Genomic DNA, 24,745 nt, shown 5'->3' on the forward strand with positions numbered 1-24,745 from the left:
TAACCATTTGCTAGGTGACTGACAATCCGGATTTTGGCCTAAACATAGCACTGAGACGGCTCTCCTCGATTAAAAAAAATTAGATGGATATTCTCAGAGACTCAGGCAAACTCTATCTTGTTATAACTCAACCTCTCTGCAGCTTTTGATTTGGTGGACCGACGATGAACTCTGCCTAGACCTTTCCAACCGCTTTCACTTTTCACAAAATGCAACCGTCTTGATTAAATCGTTCCTATCAGAATGAACCTCCAGGGTAGCTATAGGTGATGAGGCAGCTGACCCTATACATGTCCCTTTGGGCATACCACAAGGATCCTGCCTCTCCCCAACATTATACAATGCTTACACTAAGTTGCTCTTTGCAGCTTTGGACGCCATGGGAGTAATGCACACCAATTTTGCAGACGACACGCAAATACTTATCCCAATCACAGGAAACCAAGATCATGACACCATGATCATAAACAATCTACTCCCTTATCCAGAACTGGATGACAACTAACAGCCGTTGTTTGGTGAAAAGACAGATTATTATTGTGGGTTCACCAGCTCAACTAAAAAAAAAAACTGCCCCAAGACTACTCTATTGATATAGATGGCACCCCATCTCCAACCAAGTAAAAACCCTAGGAGCTTATCTCGATTCTAGCTTCACTATGAGCAAACATATCAATTCTCTTGTTTCTTCCACAGACTACACAACCAAACTTATCTCTCTTAGTAGACAATTCTTCTCTACACAGAACTACATCGCACTCGCCAGAACACTCATGTCCAAGTTAGACTACTGTAATCTCTTGCTAGGTACCACCAAATAAAAAACCTAACCAAATTACAATTGCTTCAAAACAAAGCATCAAGAGGAGCACTAGGAATAAACAAGAGACCATATCTCACAAGTCAGGAAAGATGTTCATTGGCTCCCAATCCAAGCAAGAATCTTACACAAAACTCTCTCCACCACGCATAAATGTATTACCCAAGATGCCCCCCATCTACCTCAACCAATGCCTCACCTGTAAAACCCCTGCCGACTTCTCAGATCTAACACCAGCACTCATTCCCTGTTTCAAGAATAAGAGAACAGGTGAAGCCAATTTCTTGGTCGCCACCCCCAGACTGTGGAACTCACTCCTAGCTAACATCAGCAATGAAACCTCCCATAGCCAGTCCATGAAACGGTTAAAAACGTGGCTTTTTAACAAATTCTAAGTCCCACTCTGGCCCAATATACACCCCCAGGATTGTTGTTTTCTCCGCTGTATATACACCTTCTCGTTAAACTGTTACCATGTCACCTGGCTGCCCACCTTTGCTCCTACGCATTGCACCAACGGATGGTCTGCCTAGTTGACGTGTTTACCCATACCTTGTCCTCTACTGTTTAAGCATGCTTCTTCACTATGTAACCAGCAAGTAATATGTAACCTACGCTGTGATACCTCCAGGTTTGGGCGTATTAACAAATGTAATAAATCATTCATCTTTAGTGCTGAACTGCCAGAGCGTTCGTAAACATGGACTGCCTTTCTCCATGTAGATGCTTTGATTGTAGATAGCTTTAATGAAGAAAGGAAAATGCTCTCACCTTGTCCATCAGTAGAAAGAACTTTGCAATTTTCACCTACTAAAAATGACTAGCAGTCTGCTGATTAAAATCGGGACATTTTCATAACCTAGTTGGATATGTGGATGGCACCTTACACCAAAGATAATTATGTGAGGGGAACCTTTTGGAGTTTATGTTGGAAAGCAGAAAAAGGCCACAACTACCCCCTGATGAAAGTCCAGGGAATTGTATACCCTGTAAAGAACAGAAACTTGTGCATGTTGGAAGAGGGAGTTTGAATTGCACAGACCCCTTAATGACTTTTATGATTCTTTTTTATAATGAAGATTGCCCATGCGCTAAGCGCAGGAAGTCTTGATTCTATTAAAGACACGAAGGTGAGCATTATGCTTATTCTTCTTTATTCACTGCTCAACAGCAATTCAAAATTTCACTTTTAAACCGGTTTCCTTTCTTCCTTTTTTTTTTTACAGTTAAAGTATGCCCAACTGGCTTAAAAAATAAAAATAAACAAAACATGATGAACTCTGCCGGTGAGTCTGAACTGCATTTCCCAAGAGTCTCAGAGGCTCAGTAGTCCCTAGCCTCAGTTCAGTCCTCCAGTGAAGGCTCCTTGGTAACTATAAAACCCAGCGTCTCTAGGTACTTTCCTCTTTTTTCTTCTCTCGCTACTTAACTTATCTCTGCTATTCTGCATGGCATAGCACTCTATTTGATAAGTGGTTCTCCATCAATCCCGATTGTTCTTCTGCTCCTCTCCTATGGTCAAAGAGAAATCAGGATTGTTAGGGCTGGGAATTCGACTCTAACCTTGAATCATAATAATGCAGTACAACATTGTTTACACAACTGAATTCCGTAGGGAGGGATAATGCTTGCCTCTGTGTCTTTAATAGAATCAAGACTTCCTGCGCTTAGTGCATGGGCAATCTTCAATCTATGACAAGACCGGAGGCGAGCATTATGCTTGTTCAAAGCTTTGCATCACTGCTGCTGCGATGTTCGCTACTGGCTTGAAATAGAAAGTCCTGAATACTGAGTCACTGGACCAATCTGCAGCTTTCATGATCTTCTGCAGCGGAGCTCCAGCTGCAAAAGCTCTGGAAGCCATAGCTCCTCTGGCCGAATGAGCTCCAAAAACAGAAATGTCTATTCGAAGGGATTGTGTCCTCCGACGTATTCCTTAATTTAGATCTCTTTCCAGCTTTGCTGGCATCGGAAAATTTTTCTCTAGAGGGCGCTGCGCGTCGACATCCACCGAGTCGATGTCCCTCGACAGCCGCCGTATCGACCTCGACGTCATCCTGCCTATAAAGGCCGCGCTCAGCGTCCGTTGCTCAGTTCCGTTTTCCCGCGCTTACTCAGTGCCTCGGAATATCGTTGCTCAGTTTCGTAGAGAATTTATCCTATTTCCTCGAGATATTCGATCCATACTCGATGGCTTCTTCGTCGGAACCGACGACCCCTCGGTCCGGCTTCAAAAAATGCCGAGACTGTGGGAAAAAGATGTCGCTGACTGACCCTCAGAGTTTGTCTGTGGTGTTTGGGAGCTGAACACCATTGTTCGGAGTGCGAGGACTGTATGTCCATGACAGCTAAGGCCCTAAAGGAGCGTAGGGGGAAGCTGGAAAAAGGTAAGACTTCAAAAGCTGCTTCTTCCTCGACGAAGTCGAGACTGTTAGGCGGAAACCTGTGCAGTTCCCTCTGGGACCACTGCAAAAGATTTAGGGCTACAGGTGTTTGGCAGTAAACCCACTTGGTAGCAGTTTGTACCACACAGATTCACTTGGTAGCTGTGGCTGAGCAGTCAGACTTCCCTCAAGAAGAGTTAAGCAGTATGTGGAGTATACAATATAGGGCAATTCTTCACAGTAAGACAGGCAAACACGCAACGAGACTCAGTGTAAAGATATTAAGGTATTTATTTATAACGGAACATCTATGGAAAACACTATGGCACTATCACGGCAAACACTTCAATCACAATTACTCTACGAAGAAGAAACGATCAATCCCTCTAACAATATTTCGACAAGTCTAGGTTCTACCAGCATCACTTATTTGCAGACAGAGGTGTATGCCTCAACCTCGATGGCACTCTAATATTAGTTGGACGGGAGAGAAAAATAAGCAGGTTACGAAATCAACACAGTTCAATACTTCACGGGAAAAATGCAAGAACCACAATAGATCATAAAGTTCAGAGGCCAGGCCCACTCTGAGAGAGGCAAGGCGATATGTCCCAAAGAGTCTCTAGTGGAAATGCGTTTGAGTCTTTGTAGCAAATTGTTATCGGCAGATTGAACCAGTTCAGAACAATACGTGAGAAAGTTTGGAGGCGACCCAACGGAAAGGAGAGGATTAAGACGCCTCACTCGAACCGATCGAAAGGGAAGCCAGGCGGACACGGTACCTTGTTTGTGGAGAGACAGCTCCGGTGGGGGCAGTTGTTCCTGGTGGTGGATGCACGTCGGGTCTTTGCCAAGAGTAGAGATGATCTTATTGTCGAAGAAAAGTGAAGTCCGGTGCACCACCAGGGAAGAGACCAGCCGTGGAGTGCTCCGTCACAAGGCACCACCTTTTGGTCGCGGTACAGGGGTAGTGGCTATCCGGTTGCCGAGGTGCTCTGCACGGGCAATTCGACCACTGCGTCCTGAGGTGAAGAAAAAGCAAAGGGGACTGGTTGTTCCCACCAGTCAGGGGAAGAGACTCTCCGGCAGGGAGATCTCCTCTGTCGTCAGGAAGTGGTGAGTCGGTTCCACAGGGCTCCACCAGAGGTGTCGTCGTGCAGGTCGGCTCAGCGTTACCCTCGTCGGATTCTTAGGTCCTGTGGCGACTTCTGAAGATCCAGTTCCAAAAGTCCTGCTTTTATGCAGAAAACCCCCATTCATTCAGCCTAGCTGTCAATCAACACATGCTAAGTGGTGAGCGGGGAGGCTCACCACTTGGGCCAATCACACCAGAGTGTGACCGGAGTTGGCAAGGCAACTTGGTCCAGGGTGCCTAAACCCCCTCACACACCCCTGTGGTAACCCAGACAGAATGGCACCACTTTGGAGGGTCTCTGTACAGAGGCCCGCCAAAAGTGGAACAAAAGGGCTCAACCTTTGGTTTAGGAGTCACAGAGATGAACACAGATGCCATTTTAAAAACCGAGTTCTGGCAGAAAATACCATCCGATAAACTTATTTAAGACCGGTGGTACGTTAGAAATTAACGAGGAAAAGTATCAATCTCTAACAATGGAACGAATCCCATAGGGTTATGTTAGGGGTCGAACATAACAAGTAGTTTCCACTGCCACCAGCCAAAACTCGACGAGGAGGGACGGGACAGTGCCCCCTCGAGTAACAGATCCAGGAGTAATCGAATTACCCCTACTAGTACGTCCACAATAAGATGGTTTGTACTAGTTCTGTTAGTAAATTTAGGTCTAGTAAAGCCAATGGTGACTTTACATGCCCGGGGAGACAGTAGTCAGTCCCCGGGTATGGAGTCTATGGTGGAGGTCCGCTAGGACGCCCCCGTGTTACGGCACGTAGGGTGCGGTGTAACACACATGGAAAAACATATGAGACCCTATAGAGTAAAAGACCCCATAGCCCATAGAACACATTATTATTCAAAGGAATTACACCCATTCATGTCCAAGAGTGGGAGGAAAAGGAGTCTCACTCTTGGCAGGATGGAAAAAACAACTCCAGAAATCCAGCAAAGCTGCTGGGGGACTCACTAGGTTAGGAAATTCAGCCTAAACAGAGAATTCTCCCTAACAGAGACCTTCGTCTCCTCGTCACCATTCTCGCTCCAGGTCTCGGAGTGGGTCCCAACACTCCTCGAGATCGAAGCACTCGAAGAGGAGACGTCGAAGATCCCCTTCTCCGTCCTCCTCTTCCTCTGTTTCTCCTAAGAGAATCCCTTGCCCCACGAAACATAGTTCCCGGGCTGAATGGGAGGAATTCCGCAAAAATATGATGAGCGTCTTCGAGAAAGTGGCCTCGACCCCCTCGAAGACTGCCGAGAGCGATGCTCTGGTCGAAAACGCCACGAGTCGCAGTACCCGGCGAAGGAAGCTTCTCGAGCGCGTCACGAACCCTCAGTAAAGCTATGACCTCAACCTTCTTCGAAGGTTCCGTCGACGCCGAGATCGGTGTCTTCGACGCCGTTGTCAAAGGGACCTTCGACGCACGGGTCTGTCGACTCAACGCCATCTTCGACACCGGCGTCGACGCCAAGGAAAGTCACGGTTGCGGCGCACCCAGTGGCTATCCCCAGGTCCACGATGGCGTCGATTGTCGACTTCCATGAGCAGAATCCCAATTCTATCGAGGACCTCGAGGCCTCCGCCTTTATTTTCGACGCCACGCTTGAAGCCTTCGACGTCGACGACATCAACGTTTTCGAGGCCGATTACAAGTATGGCACCCTCTGCCTTGGAGATGGGTTTCACACCCTTTGTGAGTTCAGAACAATTGAGAACTATGTCCTCAATTATGGAAGAGGGAGAACTATCTGATCAAGAAGAGACATTTGAGTTGCAGGGACCTGCAACCCCAGTTCAAGAGGAGTTATCCTCAGAAGAACGCAGGTTAAAGGATCTCCATGATTCCTTACATGAGGCAAGTGGGTTAGACACTTCCCCTGAGGTGGAGTTCGCTAGGCCAGACCCGGGGGAGCATGCTGAAACCCCCTTATAGAGCCTTAATGGCCAGGATCACAGAATTTATGGGGTGGTCAACACCTTCACAGGCTTTCCAACCAGATGACCTCACGGATATTCTTGATAAAGGTCCACAGGAGGATCCTGTAGTGCCTTTTCATAAAGCTCTTCAAAGGAAAATCATGACGAACTGGGAAACCCCAGATGTCGTCCCGGCAGTAAATAAAAAACTGGTCACTAAATACAGGGTATCTTCTGCAGACCCGGAGTTTTTGTCAAAACACCCATCCCCAGAAAGTCTGGTGGTACAGGCAGCATCTTCTACTGACATCAAGACTGCTTACCCTACCGTCCCACAGGACAGGGACGATGAGAAATATGATGCTATGGCAAAGAAAGTTTTTTTGGCATGTAGCATGGCGTTAAAATCTGTTAATGCTACTTGCACCCTTGCTAGATTCAGCCTTACACTTTGGGAGTGTGCTTCTACAGCGGCTGACTGCATCCCGGAGGGAGAAGAAAGGGAGGTGTTCCTAAATATCATACAGGACGGTAAAGACGCTATGTGCGAATCCCTCCAGACGGGCATTGATTCGGCTAACAGTATCAGCAGAGCAATGGCGGCAAGTACAACAACCAGGAGATTCGCTTGGTTGAGAGTCTGGTTTTGCCCCAGATGTGCAAGCCAGGCTCTTGAGCATGCCATTCGATGGCTCTTCTTTGTTTGGGAAAAAGGCGGATGACAGTTTAGAAAAACTGCAAACATCAAAGGCAGCAGCAAAATCCCTAGGCACTGCAATCCGTCAGACACCTTTTCGTCCTACAGGAACCTCTGCGAGAGGCAAGTCCTTTCGCTTCTACTCCGCATTCGGAAGAGGCAGAGGACGACCGGCTCAAAGGGGACAAAGAAGAACTACCCCAGGTGGACGGGGTAGATATTCAAAAGCCGCAGCAACAGCAGGTGCCTCTTTACCATCGGCATCTGCATCAGCCGCCCCAAAACCACTCTGAGGACTTCCCTCACAAGACACCTGTAGGAGGCAGGTTAACTCAACATCTGGCGGAATGGCAGGCTATCACGTCAGATGCTTGGGCATTGGAGTGAGTTGCACAAGGTTACTGCCTGCCTCTCCTACGCATACCTCAGTCATCCACCGGAGATCAGCTCTCAAAAAGCTCCAGATCTGCTCCTCTTGCAGGATATTTTAGACCTGCTAGAGAAATGAGCCATAGAACCGGTACCTGTAGCGGAGAGGAACAAGGGCTGGTACTCCCCTTACTTTCTCATTCCAAAGAAAGACGGAGGACTGAGACCCATCTTGGACTTGCGAGAATTGAACAAATTCCTCAGGAAAGACAAATTCAAGATGGTAACTCTCTCAGATCCTTCAGGCCCTTCAGTTCCAGGACTGGTTGGTATCCCTGGACCTTCAGGACGCTTATTTCCATGGGCCTATCCATCTCAAACACAGGAAATACCTGAGGTTCGCAATTGGCAACTCTCTATCAATTTCGAGTGCTGCCATTTGGGCTGAACTCCGCCCCGAGGGTCTTCACCAAGTTAATGTCGGTAGTGGCTGCAAGTCTAAGGAGGGAAGGGATTCACGTCTACCCCTACCTGGACGATTGGTTGATCAGGGCTGTATCTTCGGAACAAGCTCAGATCCAGCTAAATCACGTTTGCCACTCCCTTCACAGACTGGGCTTCTCCCTCAATTTAAAGAAGTCACAAATGATACCATCGCAGAGACTCTAGTTCATCGGAGCAATCCTGGGCACTTCCCTGGGAAAAGCCTCGCCACCAGAGGTGAGGGCTCAAGATATTCTACAGATGGTTACCAAGTTCCAAAATGCCCAACGTCTCCCAGCCTTCGACTTTTTGAGGTTGCTAGGCCTCATGGCATCCTGCATTTTCCTAGTGCCAGAGGCTCGCCTGAGAATGAGATCCCTCCAGTGGGCACTGAGAACTCAGTGGTCACAATTCTCAGGAAGAATGACAGATCTTCTTCAGGTTCCCGACAGGGTGGCTCGAGACCTTCAGTGGTGGGCCTGACAGGAGAACATTCTGAAAGGAGAACAGTCTTGGCAACCCTGGCCGGAGATAACAGTAGTCACGGATGCCTCACTCACGGGGTGGGGAGCCCACACCAACGACTTGACCATCAGCGGTCGTTGGTCTCCATCGGAGTCCAGACTACATATCAACTTGTTAGAGCTGAGGGCCATCAGACTTGCGCTGAAGGCGTTCCTGCCATCTGTACAAGGGAAGAATGTCCTGATAATGACGGACAACACAGTGGCCATGCATTACCTCAACAAAAGAGGAGGCGGATCACTACCTCTGTGCAGAGAGGCGATGCAGCTCTGGTTTTGGGCAATCCAAGAAGGAATCTCTCTATCGGCAGTTCACCTAGCCGGAGAGAAGAACTTGACAGCGGACGCTCTGAGCAGGCAGAGCACAGTCTCCCACGAGTGGGAACTAGCTCAGGAAGTCCTTCAAGAGATCTTCGCCCTTTGGGGAAGCCCTCAGATGGATCTGTTCGCCACCAGTGTCAACAGGAAGTGCGATCTGTTCTGTTCAAGGGAATTTCCCCCGAGAGGAGCTCTGGGAGACGCGTTCATAGTGGACTGGGAGTTTCCGCTTCTGTATGCGTTCCCACCAGTCCCTGTCATTCCTCAAATGATCAGGAGGTTGAGAAGATTCCGGAAAACCATGATCCTAATTGCCCCGGATTGGGCCAGGAGAATATGGTACCCGGACCTTCTAGACTTGTCCATCTGCCCTCCAATTCGACTTCCACTCAGAGAGAACCTACTCTCACAGAAGGGAGGTCAGGTTCTCCATCCAGACATCAAAACCCTCAACCTTCACGCTTGGCTTCTGAAAGGCTGAGGTACAAGGATTGGGACCTCCCTGATGATGATATGGAGGTGTTGCTTTCGGCAAGGAGGCCAGCAACAAAGTCTTTATACCGCTGCCGTTGGAACAGATTTTGCAGCTGGTGTATAGAAAATAATATCGACCCCTTTTCATGTGGTATACCAATGGTTTTGTCCTTCCTACTCTATTTGGCGAATTCAGGCCTTCAAGTTGGCACCATTAAGGGCTATCTCGCAGAGCTATACATCTTTAAGCGCACTGCGGAAGACCATCCTATTTCAAGTTACCCTTGGTAATACAGTTTCTAAAGGGGTTAACTAACGTTTATCCCCCAAGACCATTCCAGGTTCCCCTATGGGATTTAAACTTAGACCTAACTTTCCTGATGGGCACACCTTTCGAATCACTCCATTCTTGTTCGTTAAGATTTCTTACCCTTAAAACTGTTTTATTAATAGCACTTACATCTGCTAGAAGGGTGAGCGAGTTACACGCTCTTTCTTGTAAACCCCCTCATACAATCTTTCACAAAGACAAAGTTGTCCTGCAAGTGAAGCCTAATTTCCTCCCAAAGGTGGTTTCTGAATTCCATATCACTCAGAAGATTACCCTTCCATCTTTCTACCCTCCTCCTCATCCGGTGAAAGAGGAAGAGAGGTTACACAGGCTGGACCCAAGAAGGGCTTTAAGTTTTTACATCAGTAGACTGGCTAGGATAAGACAGGCAGACCAGCTGTTTCTAGGCTACGCAGGTCACAAGCTGGGGTTACTGATAACTAAGCAGACCATTTCCAGATGGATAATTCTAGCCATTTTGGAATGTTATAAACTGGCAGGAAAAGAGCCCTCTCAAAATCTTAGGGCTCATTCGACCAGAGGTATCGCAGCTTCATCGGCCCTCAAAAGAGGAGTGCCGGTTAAAGACATATGTGCGGCTGCCACATGGTCGTCCGTCCATACCTTTACACGGTTTTACAACTTGGATTCCTTCTCCAGTCAAGAGACTAGGTTTGGAAGGGCAGTATTGCACTCTATTCATCAATAAAAGGAAGCATGAAGTCAGTACTCTGACCTCCAATAACAGAATACTGCTATGGGAGCCTATCTAAGATGAGGAATACGTCGGAGGACACAATCCCTTCAAAGAACAAGTTACTTCTTACCTTGTAACGTTCTTTCGATGGGATGTTCCTCCGATGTATTCCTTATCGACCCTCCCATCCATCCCCGCAGTACTACTTCCCTTGTTGTTGCAGCTTACACTCCTTCAGGGTGATTAGTCTAGTCCAGAAAGAATAATTGTGGGTTACAAAACGGAACTGAGCAACGGACGCTGCGCGCGGCCTTTATAGGCAGGATGACGTCGATGTCAATACGGCGGCTGTCGAGGGACATCGACTCGGCAGACGTCGACGCGCAGCGCCCTCTAGAGAAAAATTTTCCGAGGCCAGCAAAGCTGGAAAGAGATATCTAAGATAAGGAATACATCGGAGGAACATCCCATCGAAAAAACGTTACAAGGTAAGAAGTAACTTGTTCTTCCTGCTAATTCCATAATTCTCTTCACTCATTTCGCTATAGTAGCCGGGGCTACTGCATTATAAGGCTTCCTACGCGCAATAAGCAGTTGAGTCACCCCTAGTGGTCTTATCGCGCTGTAACTGCTTCATATTGCTTTATACATTGCGCTACGCAGAGGCTGCTATTATCTGGAAAGTATGGGTATGTAATTATTCTGGAGTTGCTCTTAGTACGCTGCGTTATGTTGAATGCTACTCCTTCCGGATAGAAAATCTTTTGATCTATCTCAAGAGCCTTCACATCTGAAATTCGTCTACAAGATACCAGACAAAGTAAAGTGGCTAACTTCCCGGACAGTTGCTTCCCTGACAAGAGATTGTTTCTTGGCCACTGCTCAAACCAGTGCAATACCTTCATAACATCCCATAGGACCGAGTACCTAGGCAACAGAGATTTGCTCACTTTAATACCTTTGAGAAGTCTGACCACTGCTGGGTGTTCTCCTGCTGGTACCCCGTCCACTAGCTCATGTCCAGCCGTAATGGCTGATCTGTACACTCCTATTGTTCTGAATGGTTTCCCTCCTGAGCTAAAGGACGCTAGGAAATTTATGACTTGAGTTATAGGAGCTGAAATAGGAGAGATATTCCTCCCCCTGCACCATAATTCCCAGGCCTGCCAAGCAGAATTATAGCTCCCGATTGTCGAGGGAGCCCATGATACTCTGAGCTCCGTAGCTACCTCTGAAAGTCCCGGCAAGCACCACCTCCGCCTGAAATTCTGCAGGCTAGGAAGGTTAGGGTCTGATCCTGAATCGGAGGGTGTGGTACTCCCACTGGATCTACGAGGAGATCCTCTCAGTGTGAGATCCTCTGAGGGAAATCCGTGGAAAGTTCCATCAGAACCGGAAACCAGGCTTGAGACCTCCACTCCGGAGTTACTATCACTAACCTGGTCTTGTCTCTGCGCACCTTCGCTAGTGCTCTGGCTACCATTGCTAAGGGGGGGAAAAGCATAATTGATGTGGAGTCCCCAATCTGGTAGCAACGCATCCGTCCCTATTGCTCCCGGATCTAGCTTCCAACTGAAGTAGTTTGGCAGGTATGCATTTAGTCTGGAAGCAAACAGATCTGTTTGAAACGGACCCCACCTGCGCTGTTAGGCAGAAACCTGTGCAGTTCCCTTTGGGACCAGTGCAAAAGATTTAGGACTACAGGTGTTGGCAGTACACCTACTTGGTAGCAGTCTGTACCACACAGATTCACTTGGTAGCTGTGGCTGAGCAGTCAGACTTCCCTCAAGAAGAAAGAGAACACAGTAGAACAAGTAAACACTGACCAGGGCTTGTTGTAAAAGAGAGATAATTATTTATTTAAAACCACATCTAGAAAAAACACACTGGCACTAATAGTAAGCAATTCAAAAACATGGTCACTAAAAGATATACACTCCCTAAAAATAATATTAGACAAGTCTTAAGTAAAGCCCCACTTATTTTCAGACAGCTTAACGTAGATGGCACTCTAATAATTCGTTTTAAAAAGGGAGAGAAAAGCAGAGAATAAATTGAAACACATCCCAACACTTTTTCACGAACACAATAAGAGAGGAAGGCAAAGTAACACCGTGAATTCGGAGTCAGTAGGCCGGATCCGCTTTAAGAGGATCAAAACGAAATGTGTCCAAGGTCATACGGTTGCAGTGCACAAAAGTCTTGTAACGGTTCAAAAAGGAGTTGGACCAAAGAAAGGGACCAGTTAGAGGGTCAAGGCGGCCAGCCCAGTCCAGAAGGTAAAGGGGTTATTATTACCTTGTAGCAATCTTTAGGAAGGGAGGCCTGGCGGACACGCTACCTTAAAGTGGTGAGAATACTCCAGCGGGGGCAGTTGTTCCTGGCAGCGGATGCAAGTCGGTGCTTCATCCGGGGGAAGAGGGGATCTCGTCGGGGAGGAAGACAGGAGTCCGTTGCACTGCCAGGGAAGAAACCAGCCGCGGAGTTTCTCAGGTACAAGGAGCGGTCCGTTGATTCGCGGTTCAGTGGTAAGTGGCTATCCGGCCGCCGGGGTGCTTGGCACGGGCAGTTCGACCACAAACCGGTCTGAGGTGCGAAGAAAGAAGGTAAACTGGTTGTGCCCACCAGTCGGGACGAAGCCTCTCCAGCCGGGAGATCTCTGTCGTCGTGAAGTGGTGAGTCTGTTCCGCAGGGCTCCACCGGTGGTGTCGTAGTGGCAGGTCGGCTCAGCTTCTCCATCGCCGGATTCTCAGGTCCTGTGGCGACTTCTGAAGTTCCAGTCCCCAAAGCCCTGCTTTTATGCAGCATACCCCCTTTCACTCAGCCTAGCTGTCAATCAAACATGCTAAGTGGTGAGCTGCCCGGCTCACCACTTGGGCCAATCACACAAGAGTGCGACTTGAGTTACAAAGGTAACTCAGTCCAAGGTGCCTAAACCCCCTCCCACACCCGCTGTGGTACCCAGACAGAGTGGCACCACTTTTGGAGGCTTCTGTGGAGAAGCCCGCCAAAAAATGGAACAAAGGGCTCGACTTGGGTTGGAGTCACAGAAGAGAACACAAACGCCATTTTAGAATCGAGTCCTGGCAAAAAAATACCAACCGGCGAATTAATATTAAATAAACCGGCGGTATGTTCGAGGCTATAAGAATTAAATTAAGTTGGTAGCCTCGAACAATGGGAAAATCCCATTGGGAAATATTCGCGGTCGAATATAAAAAGTAGTTTCCACTGCCACCAGCCAAAACTCGACCAGGGTGGGCGGAGATGTGCCCCCTCGACTAACAGACCCCGGGGCAATCGAATTGCCCCGACGAGTACGTCCACAATATGATGGTTTGTCCTGGTTTCTGTTCATAATTTGGGACTAGTAAAGCCAATGGTGACTTTACATGCCCTGGGAGACAGTAGTCAGTCCCAGGGTATGGAGTCTATGGTGGGGTGTCACTATGACACCCCTGTGTTACTGCACGGAGGGTGCTGTGTAACACACATAGTAAAAACACATGAGACCCTATGGAGTAAAGGACCCCATAGCCCATAAAACACACCAACAGTCAAAGGAACACCATAAATCATGGGTCTCACTCTTGGCAGGAGAAAAAAGACAACAAACTCCAGAAATCCAGCAAAGCTGCTGGGGGACTCACTAGGTTAGGAAATTCAGCCTAAGAATTCTCCCTAACAGCTGTAATCTGTTGAAGACTGAATCGTGTAGTCTCCAGTAGCGGGAATTCCATTCAGCCACAGTATTCTTCGCTCCCGGAAGATATTCTGCTTTGACCGATCTGTTCCTGCTCAGGCAGAAGTGCCAGAAGTCTTTGGTAATCTCCACCACGAGAATCTTGGACCTTGTTCCTCCCAGTTTGTTGATATATCTCACTGCGGATATATTGTCTATGCGTAGCAGGATGCAGCACTGTGCCTTGTCGTTGGAAAAAGCTGACTGCGAACGATCCCGCTAGAAGCTCCAAACAGTTGATGTGCAACTCTAGCTCCCTTTGGGACCATTTTCCTCCTGTTTGTGTGCCCCGCAGCTGGCTCCCCAGCCTGACCTGCTGGCGTCTGATTCCACTATGAGCTCCGGCAGGTCTCCGAAGATTGCTCTGCCGTTCCATGCTTCCATATTGTGAAGCCACCAGCGGAGCTCTGTTCTGCTGTCCTCGTTCAACGGACCTGATGATGGTATCTCCATCCTTTCTACAGGTACCTGACATTGAGCCTCTGAAGAGCTTGATAGTGTAATGGCCCGGGGAAGATCGCTTGGATCGAGGCTGCAAGCAGACCCACTATCCTGGCTAGATTCCAAAGCGAAATAAACGGTCTCCCCAGGGCTGTCCTCAGGTCCTTCTTGATGGATCTTATTTTGGAAGACGGCAGGGCTAAAGTGGTCTTCCTCGTATCTATGGTGAAACCTAGGAACTCCAGTTTCCTGCATGGAATGAGTTCTGACTTCTCCTTGCTGATCAGGAAGACTAGACTGGAGATGAAAGCAGTCGCCCACTGAACTTGCCTCTGCAGTCTCTCCGTGTTCTCCGCCATGAGCAGGATGTAGTCTAAATATATGATCATCCTTATTCCTTGTTCTCTCATCGCGGTGGCTAGGGGCCTCATTAGCTTGGTGAAGGCCCAAGGCGCTGATGCGAGCCCGAAAGGCAGTGTCTTGAACTGCCATACTTCTCCTTTCCACTTGAATCGAAGGAAACAATGGCAAAGAGGGGCTATGGGTATCGTCAGGTATGCATCCTTCAGGTCTAGCTGTGCTAACCAATCGTTTCTCCTGAGGAGGTCCGCCAGTAGATGGATTCCCTCCATTTTGAAGTGTCTGTAAACTAACCAACTCTTCAGTTCCTTTAAATTGATGACAGGTCTGATTTTGCCTTTGCGGTGGATCAAAAACATGTTGCTCAAGAATCCTTCTGAGTGGGGCTGTGGTCTCTATGGCCTGTTTTCGCGCCAGCGCTTCTAACTCTGTATCTAATAGTGCTACCTCTTCCTTTGAGGAACGCATGCGCCGTGGGGGTTGAGACTGAATTGGCTCCCCTATGAAATCTAGGTGAAACCCCTGCGCTGTCTGAAGTACCCATGCGTCTGCTGATAATTCACGCCAATTGTTCATAAAAAGCAACGTCCTGCCTCCTACTGGGGGATATCTTGCTGAGTGCTCCCTCATCTGTGGGATTATTCTGCTGCCTGAAGTATCTTCTTCCTCGGCGGCCTCTGAAACCTCTGCCTCTGTTCGGGAAGAACGCGTCTTGCTGGCGCGACTCCCAGTATTGGGCCCTAGGCCTTTGGGTCTCTTGTTGGAATTGAAACAGCCAGCCCCTGCAAAACCTCGAGTAGGGAACACCTTCCTAATCGATGCTTGTGCCTTCTCGAACACCGTATAAGTCCCTACGAACTTATTCATCTCTTTGACAAATGTGTCGCCGAAGAGCAGGCCTTGTGCCCCTTCACCTGCCTCATATGAGGCTAGGTCCCCTAGCTTGTTGTCTATTTTTAAAAGCATAGACCTACGTCTCTCGGCTGAAATTGTTGTAATTGCATTACCAAGAAGACACACGGCTCACTGGGCCCACCCTGCTAGGATGAACAGGTCCACAGGCTCTCCGGTGTCCTTTGCTCGCTCAGCGAGGTCCATCATTTTAGCTATGGGGCCTGTTAGGCCCAGTATTTTATCCTGGCAGGACCGCCATGCGCGATCCAACCCTCTTCTAGCGTCCTTCCCGGATTTAGTGACAAAGGTCATCATCTTGGGGTCGAGCTCCGGGGTCTCTGCCACTTTCCCCGTAAGCTCTGGTCTGGGACACTCTGACCGAAGTCGGAACCTGGTCTTCTTTTCCAATGGTTTCCTGATCTTTTGAGCCATATATAGTGCTACCCTCGGATATGGGGTCCAGTCGGTGGATCTGGGGTGCCTAATGGCCTCCGGCTTGAACATGTCTGACATGTCCTCTTCGGGGTACTCCCCACCAAGCTGCTTTTCTTTTCTGTCAGTCTGACTTTCTTTCTTCCCTGTACTACCTCCCGACAGACTTCTCTCCTCCTCCTCCTGCTCATCTTGATTGTATTCCTCTGAGGATGAAGGCACTTCCCCTATGTTTTTCACCCCTGGGGTAGGGGTTACGAGGCAGGGCACTGCTGATTTAGCAAGGAAAGCGTCCCTTAGCCTGTTAAAGGCATCAGCTGCCTCCTGGGGCTTCTCTCTCTTCCCCATATCTGAGCCAGGGGGTGGGGAGGGTAGAAGAGTGCTTCCTCTTCCGGGCTGCCTTACACTCCCTATGCTGTTCTTGTAGAGGCTTGGTGGTGTAGGTCCCCTCTCCTGGATCTTCATCCCTGCCAGCTCTAGTGCCCAACATATTTTCCAGGGCCTGAAGCCTGTCCTGTATAGGCTGAACTCCCTGAGCTACAGCTCTGACTAGGGAGTCTCCCAAAACTCTTTTAAAGCTTTGGGAGATATCTATTTCTTCCTCCTGACGCTCCTGCTCATGATCACTGTACTCTTCCCAGTACTCATCCCCTCTGTCACAGGACATCCCTGACTCACTGTGAGGGCTGTGATCTGGCACTCTATAGGTCTTGCACCTGACCTGGCTGTTGCAGTATCTCTGGTAGAGTGCTTCGCTGTCATGATGCCTACCTCCGGAGCACCAGGCCAGGCCCAGCACCCCCGGGAGCAGGCATCATGCCCCCGGGTAAAAGCCCAGCGGCCCCTTATAGGGGCTCTTTGGACTCTGTCCTGGTGCCATAGGCGCCAGGCTCATAAAGGAAGGTGTTTTGTGCACTTACCTGATGCAGACCATGCTGCAAGATTCAGGCCTCCCTGAGACCTGAAAAGGGACTATTTTTTTCATTGGGACTATTTTGCCACTCGGGCGTGGCCAGGGAACGATACTTAACTGGAACTACTTTGGGGGCTATTTAAGCCACGCCCAGACAGTAGCTCACGCTTCGCGTTGTTCTGCATCCAAGCAGCTGAACGCTCACCGTGTCTGCTCCTACATCTGGTCTCCAGCCACGCCCGCCTCGACCCTGGAACACCTGTAAGGAAAGAAGAGAAGAGAAAGGTGAAAACCAAGAATTTTATCAAACTTCTTACCTGCATCCGGAACCTTCACGCCAGCGTTCCTGAGAAAAGACTTTCATTTAAAAGCACCGCGTTGCTCGCTGCAGCGCCGCGCTTCACTCACCTGTCCTCGGGAGTTCTTCTGGCTCCACCGCGACTGTTTGCACCGGTCGCCACATCTCTGCGCCTAGGGGAGAGAAGAAGAGGTAGAAGGAACATATGAGGAAAGCCTAATTTTCCGCCATACCACTTACCGGTCTTCTGTTGGTGGACCATTCCTCATTTCGGGTCGGCGCCCGCTTCGTTGGCAGGTACCGCACCCCGGCCCCTATGGGGAAAGGACAAAAGACATTACTGGAGGAATATAAAGACATTAAGAGGGATCGCCCCCATCGCTAACTCACCTGAGCTTACCATCGGCAATTCAATCCCTCAACGCATCGCCTTCATTCTGCACCTGAAATAAAGGACAGATCACAGGTTAGGAAGGCAACAGAAAAGGAGGCTCTACACTTGAACTTTTGTAATCTTCATACTTACGGCGTTCCGCTCGGAAAAGTCAAGTGGATTTTGCCAGCGCCATTCTGAAAACCAGTGAAGTAACTGGCCAAACACGTACCCCTGCACCAGAAGCAGGATGGAGAGTTCATCCTTTCAAACCATAAGGTGAGCTTCAACCAGGGATTTCGGAGGAAGTTAGAGAAGAACGAAGGGGGAAGGGAGGAGCAAGCACACTATTCTGCAGACTGTTAATCCCCTTTCTCATCTGCAGAAGGATATTCCTACGGGCCAGACAAGCAAGATTTGAGGGTCCTGTTCAGTCGGTGTTCCGAGTTCTGCGCATCACGCTCGAAGAGGCCACAGCAACCCAGACTAGACCAGCGCCTCCGTGGGAGTCAGGTGAGCGTTACATTCGCAATGTAATTAAACATATTAATTTTTTTGTTTGTTTTGCCTCCTAAATCACCAAGACCGCTCTTTCAATGTGGATCGGGTCTCTGTGAGCTCCGGAGCTGTAGAAGGACCGTTGCGTTAGAGTAAAGAACGTTGAGGGAAGAAAAGACCTACCGCGGGTGCGCGGAATGCTCTAAATTAGCTGTTACTCTGCGTGAGTTGTCGGAGCGCTACGCAGTAATACACACAGACTTCCTAAAAGGGACAATGTATCCCCTGATGCGAGCGAAGTCACTCGCGGGACCCTTATTCCCTCAGGAAATGTTATTCTGACGGAGCGATTCACACCGTATGCTCCTTGATTCGAACTACGAAAACGCGCGTAAACATATATATTAGTACGCACATTAACTAATCACGCTGCGTGTTCACCATCCTTATTGAATACTTCATTAAATCTCTACGCGCACCCAGAAACTATTAAGTCCTTAACTACGCGCACCAGATAATGGTAAATGTATAAGATAAATTATGCGCATATTGATATAATGGGAAAAAGGTGTACTTAGCTGTCGAGACCAGCGAAAAAAGAAGAGGAAAGTACCTAGAGACGCTGGGTCTTATACTTACAAAGGAGCCCTCATTGGAGGACTGAACTGAGGCTAGGGACTACTGAGCCTCAGACTCTTGGGAAATGCAGTTCAGACTCACCGTCAGAGTTCATGTTTTGTTTATTTTTTAAGCCAGTTGGGGATACTTAAAAAAATAAAAAGAAAACTGGTTTAAAAGTGAAGTTTTGAATTGCTGTTGAGCAGTGAATAAAGAAGAATAAGCATAATGCTCGCCTCCTGTCTTGTCATAGAATTGTACTTTTATAACAAGCTTAATACCGGAGACAAGTTTCAAAGCGCAAGCCCGGGATTTGAACCAGTGTTGCCATTTGTTGTCTTGCTTCCAAGACAAACGTGTTGCCCCTGACCTATCCTCCCGGCCTTCTGTGAATGTGAGATTCATTGTACGATGTGGATGAATTTTATGGAGTACATGTTTATCGTATATTTGCATTATGGATTTGAAATAATTTGCAAGAATTTCTAAATGATTTTTCTTTAAAAGAATATATTACTGTTTTTGCGAGAGGTGATTGATTATTCTTGAGTAATAATACATATTTTTCTATGTTTATAATTTTGTTTGGGGACTTAATTTTTGCCTGTTAAGGTATTGTTTTGTGTATATAGGAGCTGAAATTTACACCAACAGACTTAAATACCTGGGGTTGTTCTTATGTTTAAATTATTGATGAGTTGTGCCGGTTTACTACTACGGGTCTGAGCTAGCGGTACTCCCTTTAGTTAAGTGGCATTTATCCAACGCCATACTCAAAATTGCATAATTTCAAACTTTTTGCTGGCCACCCAAGCAGTTTGGGCCACTACATGCAAACTATGCAGGCTTGGTCTATGCAGTTGATTCAAACTTGTATCCAGACGTCCATTCAAACTAGTCTTATCTGGTCTTCAGTCCCTACAGCCCATGGAATTCCTGGGATGACAGTTGTAACCATATATGGCAACCTTCAGTATCACATGTACCTTTTTTATAGGGGTTAGGCCCGAGTGAGGATTGTCACAGTGCATTGAAAACTGGGCTAGCCAGTTGGCTTATTCCCAGAAACTAGAAAAGCTGTATTCCCTGAAATTGTTTAAATGCTACGACCAAAGCATAGAGCCTTTGCAGCGGCATGTGCAAGATTATTTGCACAGTTGAAAACCGGGTACATTGGATCTCCTGACCCAGAGAAATTTACTTGGGATTTCTCAGTGGCATATTGGTATTTAAATGCCTGATAAGCTATAGCATCGGAGTTGAGCAGGAAGAAAATCAGTAAACCACCAGAGACTAAAGTAAAAAACATTACAGGACTCAATGAGGAATATGGTTTGGCAGTGCCATAGAGAGCCTGTTTCATTTGTTCAGCAGCGTGCATCACTGTTGACACCATGCAATATATGTAGATAGTTGTAGCTTTCCCCTTTGATTACAAAACAATTTCAGAAGGTGAACAGCCTAGACCAAAGGCCTCACTGATCAAAACTAAGCTTTCTTAAGGCAACTGCTTTTCTACAACTTGGGTATTCTCTTTTAGAGTCGAATGATGTCTTCGAGGCCCATCTTTCGTGGACTGACGGAGATTATATTGGTTTCTTTTTATCAAATGTATTCTCATATTATATATCTGCTGTATATTTTGTAGACCATAGACTAAATGGTCATTGTGTGGCAGTTCTGCCACCTCTGAAATGTAAAAGATATTAATAAAAACCTCTATTCCTTTATTTGTTAAAATGCTTAATAAAAAGTATTGTTGAAAAAAAACTCTATTCCACTATTCCGCACCGAACGACTGCGATATTCAACTTAGTTAATGCTTTGGAAGAAAACTGTAGACCACCGTTAGAGGTAGGTAACGTGTTTTTTATTTAAAAATCAGGACTAAAGTCAAATGCATTAGTTGACTTGGGCAAAAAGCTCCACAACCAAAATGTTTGTTTATATTCTTTTCAGCCGGTTCGAAGGCAGTCTCTTACTCCACCCCCCCCCAACACAATTACATGGGAAGAGTACATTGCTGCTGAAAATGGAAAGTATGTACCGTACCTTTTTCTTTTGCTTGTTAGAGCACAAAATAAAAATTGAGACATAATTGAACATGACCTAGATGGCTAAATCTTTTGATAGAAAATCAAAATCTGATGCGATCTAGAAACTATGTGCATTGTTAAATTAATTTGTGTGGATTAAATCGAAACACTACATACATGAACACTTAACAGTAATGTTTATTTGAAGTGTCTGTGTACGCTAAAAGACCCACCTCCCTTTTGACTTTAGTATCTCATTTGTTTTCCTTTTCTCCTCCACTGCTTCATTATGATTCTTTCTCCCCAGTAAGGATGCCAAGTAGGTTGTGGGAGATGACATAAAATGAAGCATCAGGGGCAGGGAGGAGGGGAATCTGGATGTAGTGGGTGTCAGGGTTTAGAGATGGACTGCATTCAGAGGAGGAAACTGGGGGAAAGCGCATGGATGAGGGTCTCTGCAGGGACTTCACTTAATCAAAATACCAGGTGTAGCAGAAGTGACATCATGGAGAGAAAAAGCAACCTGGGAGGTGTCATCACATTTGATCTGATATCTCAGGATGTTATGTACCATGCCGTTTGGCCTCAATTACATCCCAAGAATGGCCATCATAAATGTAAAGCAAACTAGAATAAGCACATGTTTAATAAAATAACATGGTACTGACAGCGACGGCTGCCGTTACATGCCCATCAAGCTTAACAAGTCCACTTACTGTCGCCTTATGCCAGTTAGTCATGATAAATCCAGCCTTGCATGCCAAAATATATTGGTGCAGCTTCAGTACACCAAGGAAGTGGTGTTTTACGTCATGTTAAACGTTAACTACCAAGTATAGTCATCATGTGCAGGGAATCGCCTCACAACCTCAGGTTCTGCTGTTGCAGGCCAAGTCCCACCATAGTCACCAAAGTACTGACTTGTTCTGGTAAATAAAGCATGATATACTATGTGCATATACAATAGAGCCTCACAAGTGCTAGTGCTGCCATCCAATGGCAATTGTAGCCTTATTAGCCCAATCATAGCCATGTGCGACTGGGGCACCATGCCCCACCTTTAGTGGCAGACTTAAGACGGCCCTACAGGCAAGAATTCCAAAGAAAGCCTGAGGTGGATGGGCTGTGGAGCTGGGAAAGGATTTTTAGGTAGACCGATTTAGTTTGGTCTTGGGTGTAAAACCATGGTGCATTTTCTGGTGTAAACGAATCGGCTTATTTCATAGAGCATACCAAACTGAATCGTGTCTAATAATGGGTGTGCTTATATAGCACTTACTGATAGATTCCCCAGCTTCTAAGCATGGTCATCACTGATATTATTTCATGGTACTCATGATCTACCTTTTTGAAGGGTGAAGGTATGGTCGGTCATGCAACAGGACTTGAACTTGGCATGTGTAGTCTTGCTTACAAACTAAGGTGAGCAAGTTACATGTGATCTCTCCACTCCTCTAGATTATTGCATTTCACATGATTTGTCCAGCATCACCCAATTTGGTCAAGAAGAGAAGAGATTTGAGCCTGATTGTCCTGGCTATCACAATCTCCAATTTCACCAGTAGACCACCCTTGTGCCATTTTAAAGGAGTAAAATCCACTGAACATTTCAAACGGAGAGGGAGAGGGAGAGGATGTGTTGTACTTGGCTGTGGATCTCCAGGAATCCAGTTACCTGGATACTTCCCAAGAACTGGATATTTAATGTATTGATTTTCTCCCACAGATTCCTCATCAGATAGCTACCCCCTCAAAGCTTCAGCTGCTGGGAAAAACTTTGACAGAGGGCATAGTGGACCTCGACTCGGCCATCGATCCGTCTTGACTTAGTGCTCGATCTTCGGCTCCGGAGTTGACGTTGGGTGTAGTATATACACTGCATTACTACGCCCTGTACCGCAGGTCCTTTTTTCTGTGCGCTTGGCACGGTGCTCTTGAGGAGCATTGTCTATCTTGTATCTATTTCACTCTACTACATTTTTTTTGTTCAAATTCTGTCATCGAGAGCTGCCATGTCCATGCCTTGGATTTCTGGCTTCAAGCACTACTCGGATTGCAGCTCCAAGATTTCTGTGACTGACCCTCATAACATCTGCATGTAACCATGGTTCACGACACTCACGATTGCACATCCTGCGGCAACATGAACCCGAAGTCCCTTGGAGAGCGGGCAGCCAAGCTTGAGTTTGACCGACCACCATCCAAGTCACTGGCGCGGTCGACCGTTTGGTCATCGGAGGCCGAAACGAAAGGCCCAACTCCTGAAAGTGTATAGGCACTTGCACAAGGCAAAGAAGAGATCCTACTTTTGGAGCTATTTGTCATCCTCGCATAAAGACGCGTCACTGATGTGACTTTGAGTCCTTGTCAGAACGCATTAAGTTGTCGCAGGGCTGACCTCCGGGCAGTAATGGAAGTCCCAGATATTGGCCATGTTTCAGATAATGGCTGTGGGTGTGGGCGAGAACCCGAAACCGCAAGCCCCGGTAACTCCAGCAGCACCCGGTGATTCAAGCACCATGGTAGCACCAATTCTGTCTGCGTCAGAGAGCCATTGGGCTTGGCGCTCAGCAAAATTTGCCAGTCTTCAACACTGAGACTGTCCGACACAGCTCAGGTCCCGATTGTTCTCAATGCACCACCGGCGCCCAGAACATTGTCGGTGCTGATTGCCATTTCTTCAACATCGGATAAACCATTAACACCGACCATAGGCGTTCAGTCTTTTGCACCGTTGTCTCGATCCGACGACTTGGTGTCGATTGCGCACATTTTCAGCGCTGACGGAGACCAGGGTGATTTATTTGGGGGCTGGCGGGGGAGACCTTTACTGAACAGGCAGACCTCATTGCCTTGACGGAGGCACTGCGTGATGCCAGTAGGCTGGCCACTTCTCCGGATATCTAATTACAGCAGGTCCACCCATCTGATAAGATATTTTATTTGTATCGCGCCCATACACAATTGTTTTTTGGGGCGTGACAAGGCAAGGGAGGGGTACAAGGAGGACAAAAACAACGATCTTACTAGGCCAAGTGACATTAAGAAAGCACAAATGCGGGGGGAGGGAATGGGGGGGAAGTGGGAAGGGAAGGGAAGAGGAGGAGTAGAGTGTGCTGGACAAGTGAGAAAAACCACAAAATGTAGTGCGGCCAGCAGGTGGCAAGTGCAAGGATGAGTGCAGATTAAAGGGTGTCAATAAGTGCAGGTAAGGGGGCTGTAGGGTTGCAGATACAGACCCAAGAGCAAAGGTTGCCAGGAGGCAGTGCGGGTATGAAGCTGGGTGGGCAGAGATCTGGGACCGAGATCAGAGGGTAATCAGGTGCCCAGTACAGGAACGGACAAATCAGCAAGGGAGAGGAAGAGAGAAGGCAGAAGCAAAGAGCACGGTCTTGAGGTCTTTCCGGAACTAAAGGTGGTTCTCCTTGAGTTTTAGAAAGGAAGGGAGGCTATTCCAGAGCAAGGCCCCAGCCGAAGAGAGATCTACCACCAACTTGTTGCTTGGAGAAGCAAGTGACTCCGAGGGAGTTGGAGGTGGAGGAGCAAAGCGCTGGAGTAGGAAGGTATTTCCGAAGGGAGAGTTGAAGGTATTGAGGACCCAAGCCCCAGAAGGCCTTGTGGATAATGCAAAGGGCCTTGAACATAATCCTTGCAGCCACTGGGAGCCAGTGAAGAGATTTCAGGGCGGGAGAGATGTTAAGCAGAAACCTGTGCAGTTCCCTCTGGGACCACTGCAAAAGATTTAAGACTACAGGTGTTTGGCAGTAAACCCACTTGGTAGCAGTCTGTACCACACAGATTCACTTGGTAGCTGTGGCTGAGCAGTCAGACTTCCCTCAAGAAGAGTTAGGCAGTATACAGAGTATTCACAATAGGTCACAAGAACACAGTAGAACAAGCAAACACTGACCAGAGCTTGGTGTAAAAGAGATATAATTATTTATTTAAAACCACATCTAATAAAACACACAGGCACTAATTTTAAGCATTTCA

General features: G+C 47.5%; 1 protein-coding gene across 1 annotated transcript in view; it reads left to right on the plus strand.

Moving 5' to 3' along the window:
- ANKRD13C (ankyrin repeat domain 13C) overlaps positions 1-24,745 on the plus strand; it is an 893,039-nt gene that overhangs the window by 549,857 nt on the left and 318,437 nt on the right. Inside the window, exon 10 of the mRNA XM_069641918.1 lies at positions 20,676-20,755. Coding sequence (XP_069498019.1) covers positions 20,676-20,755 — 80 coding nt within the window. The remainder of the gene's footprint in view (positions 1-20,675; positions 20,756-24,745) is intronic.

The sequence above is a fragment of the Ambystoma mexicanum genome, chromosome 1q (genome assembly GCF_040938575.1).
Source record: "Ambystoma mexicanum isolate Mex_15411 chromosome 1q, UKY_AmexF1_1, whole genome shotgun sequence".
Taxonomy (NCBI): Eukaryota; Metazoa; Chordata; class Amphibia; order Caudata; family Ambystomatidae; genus Ambystoma; species Ambystoma mexicanum.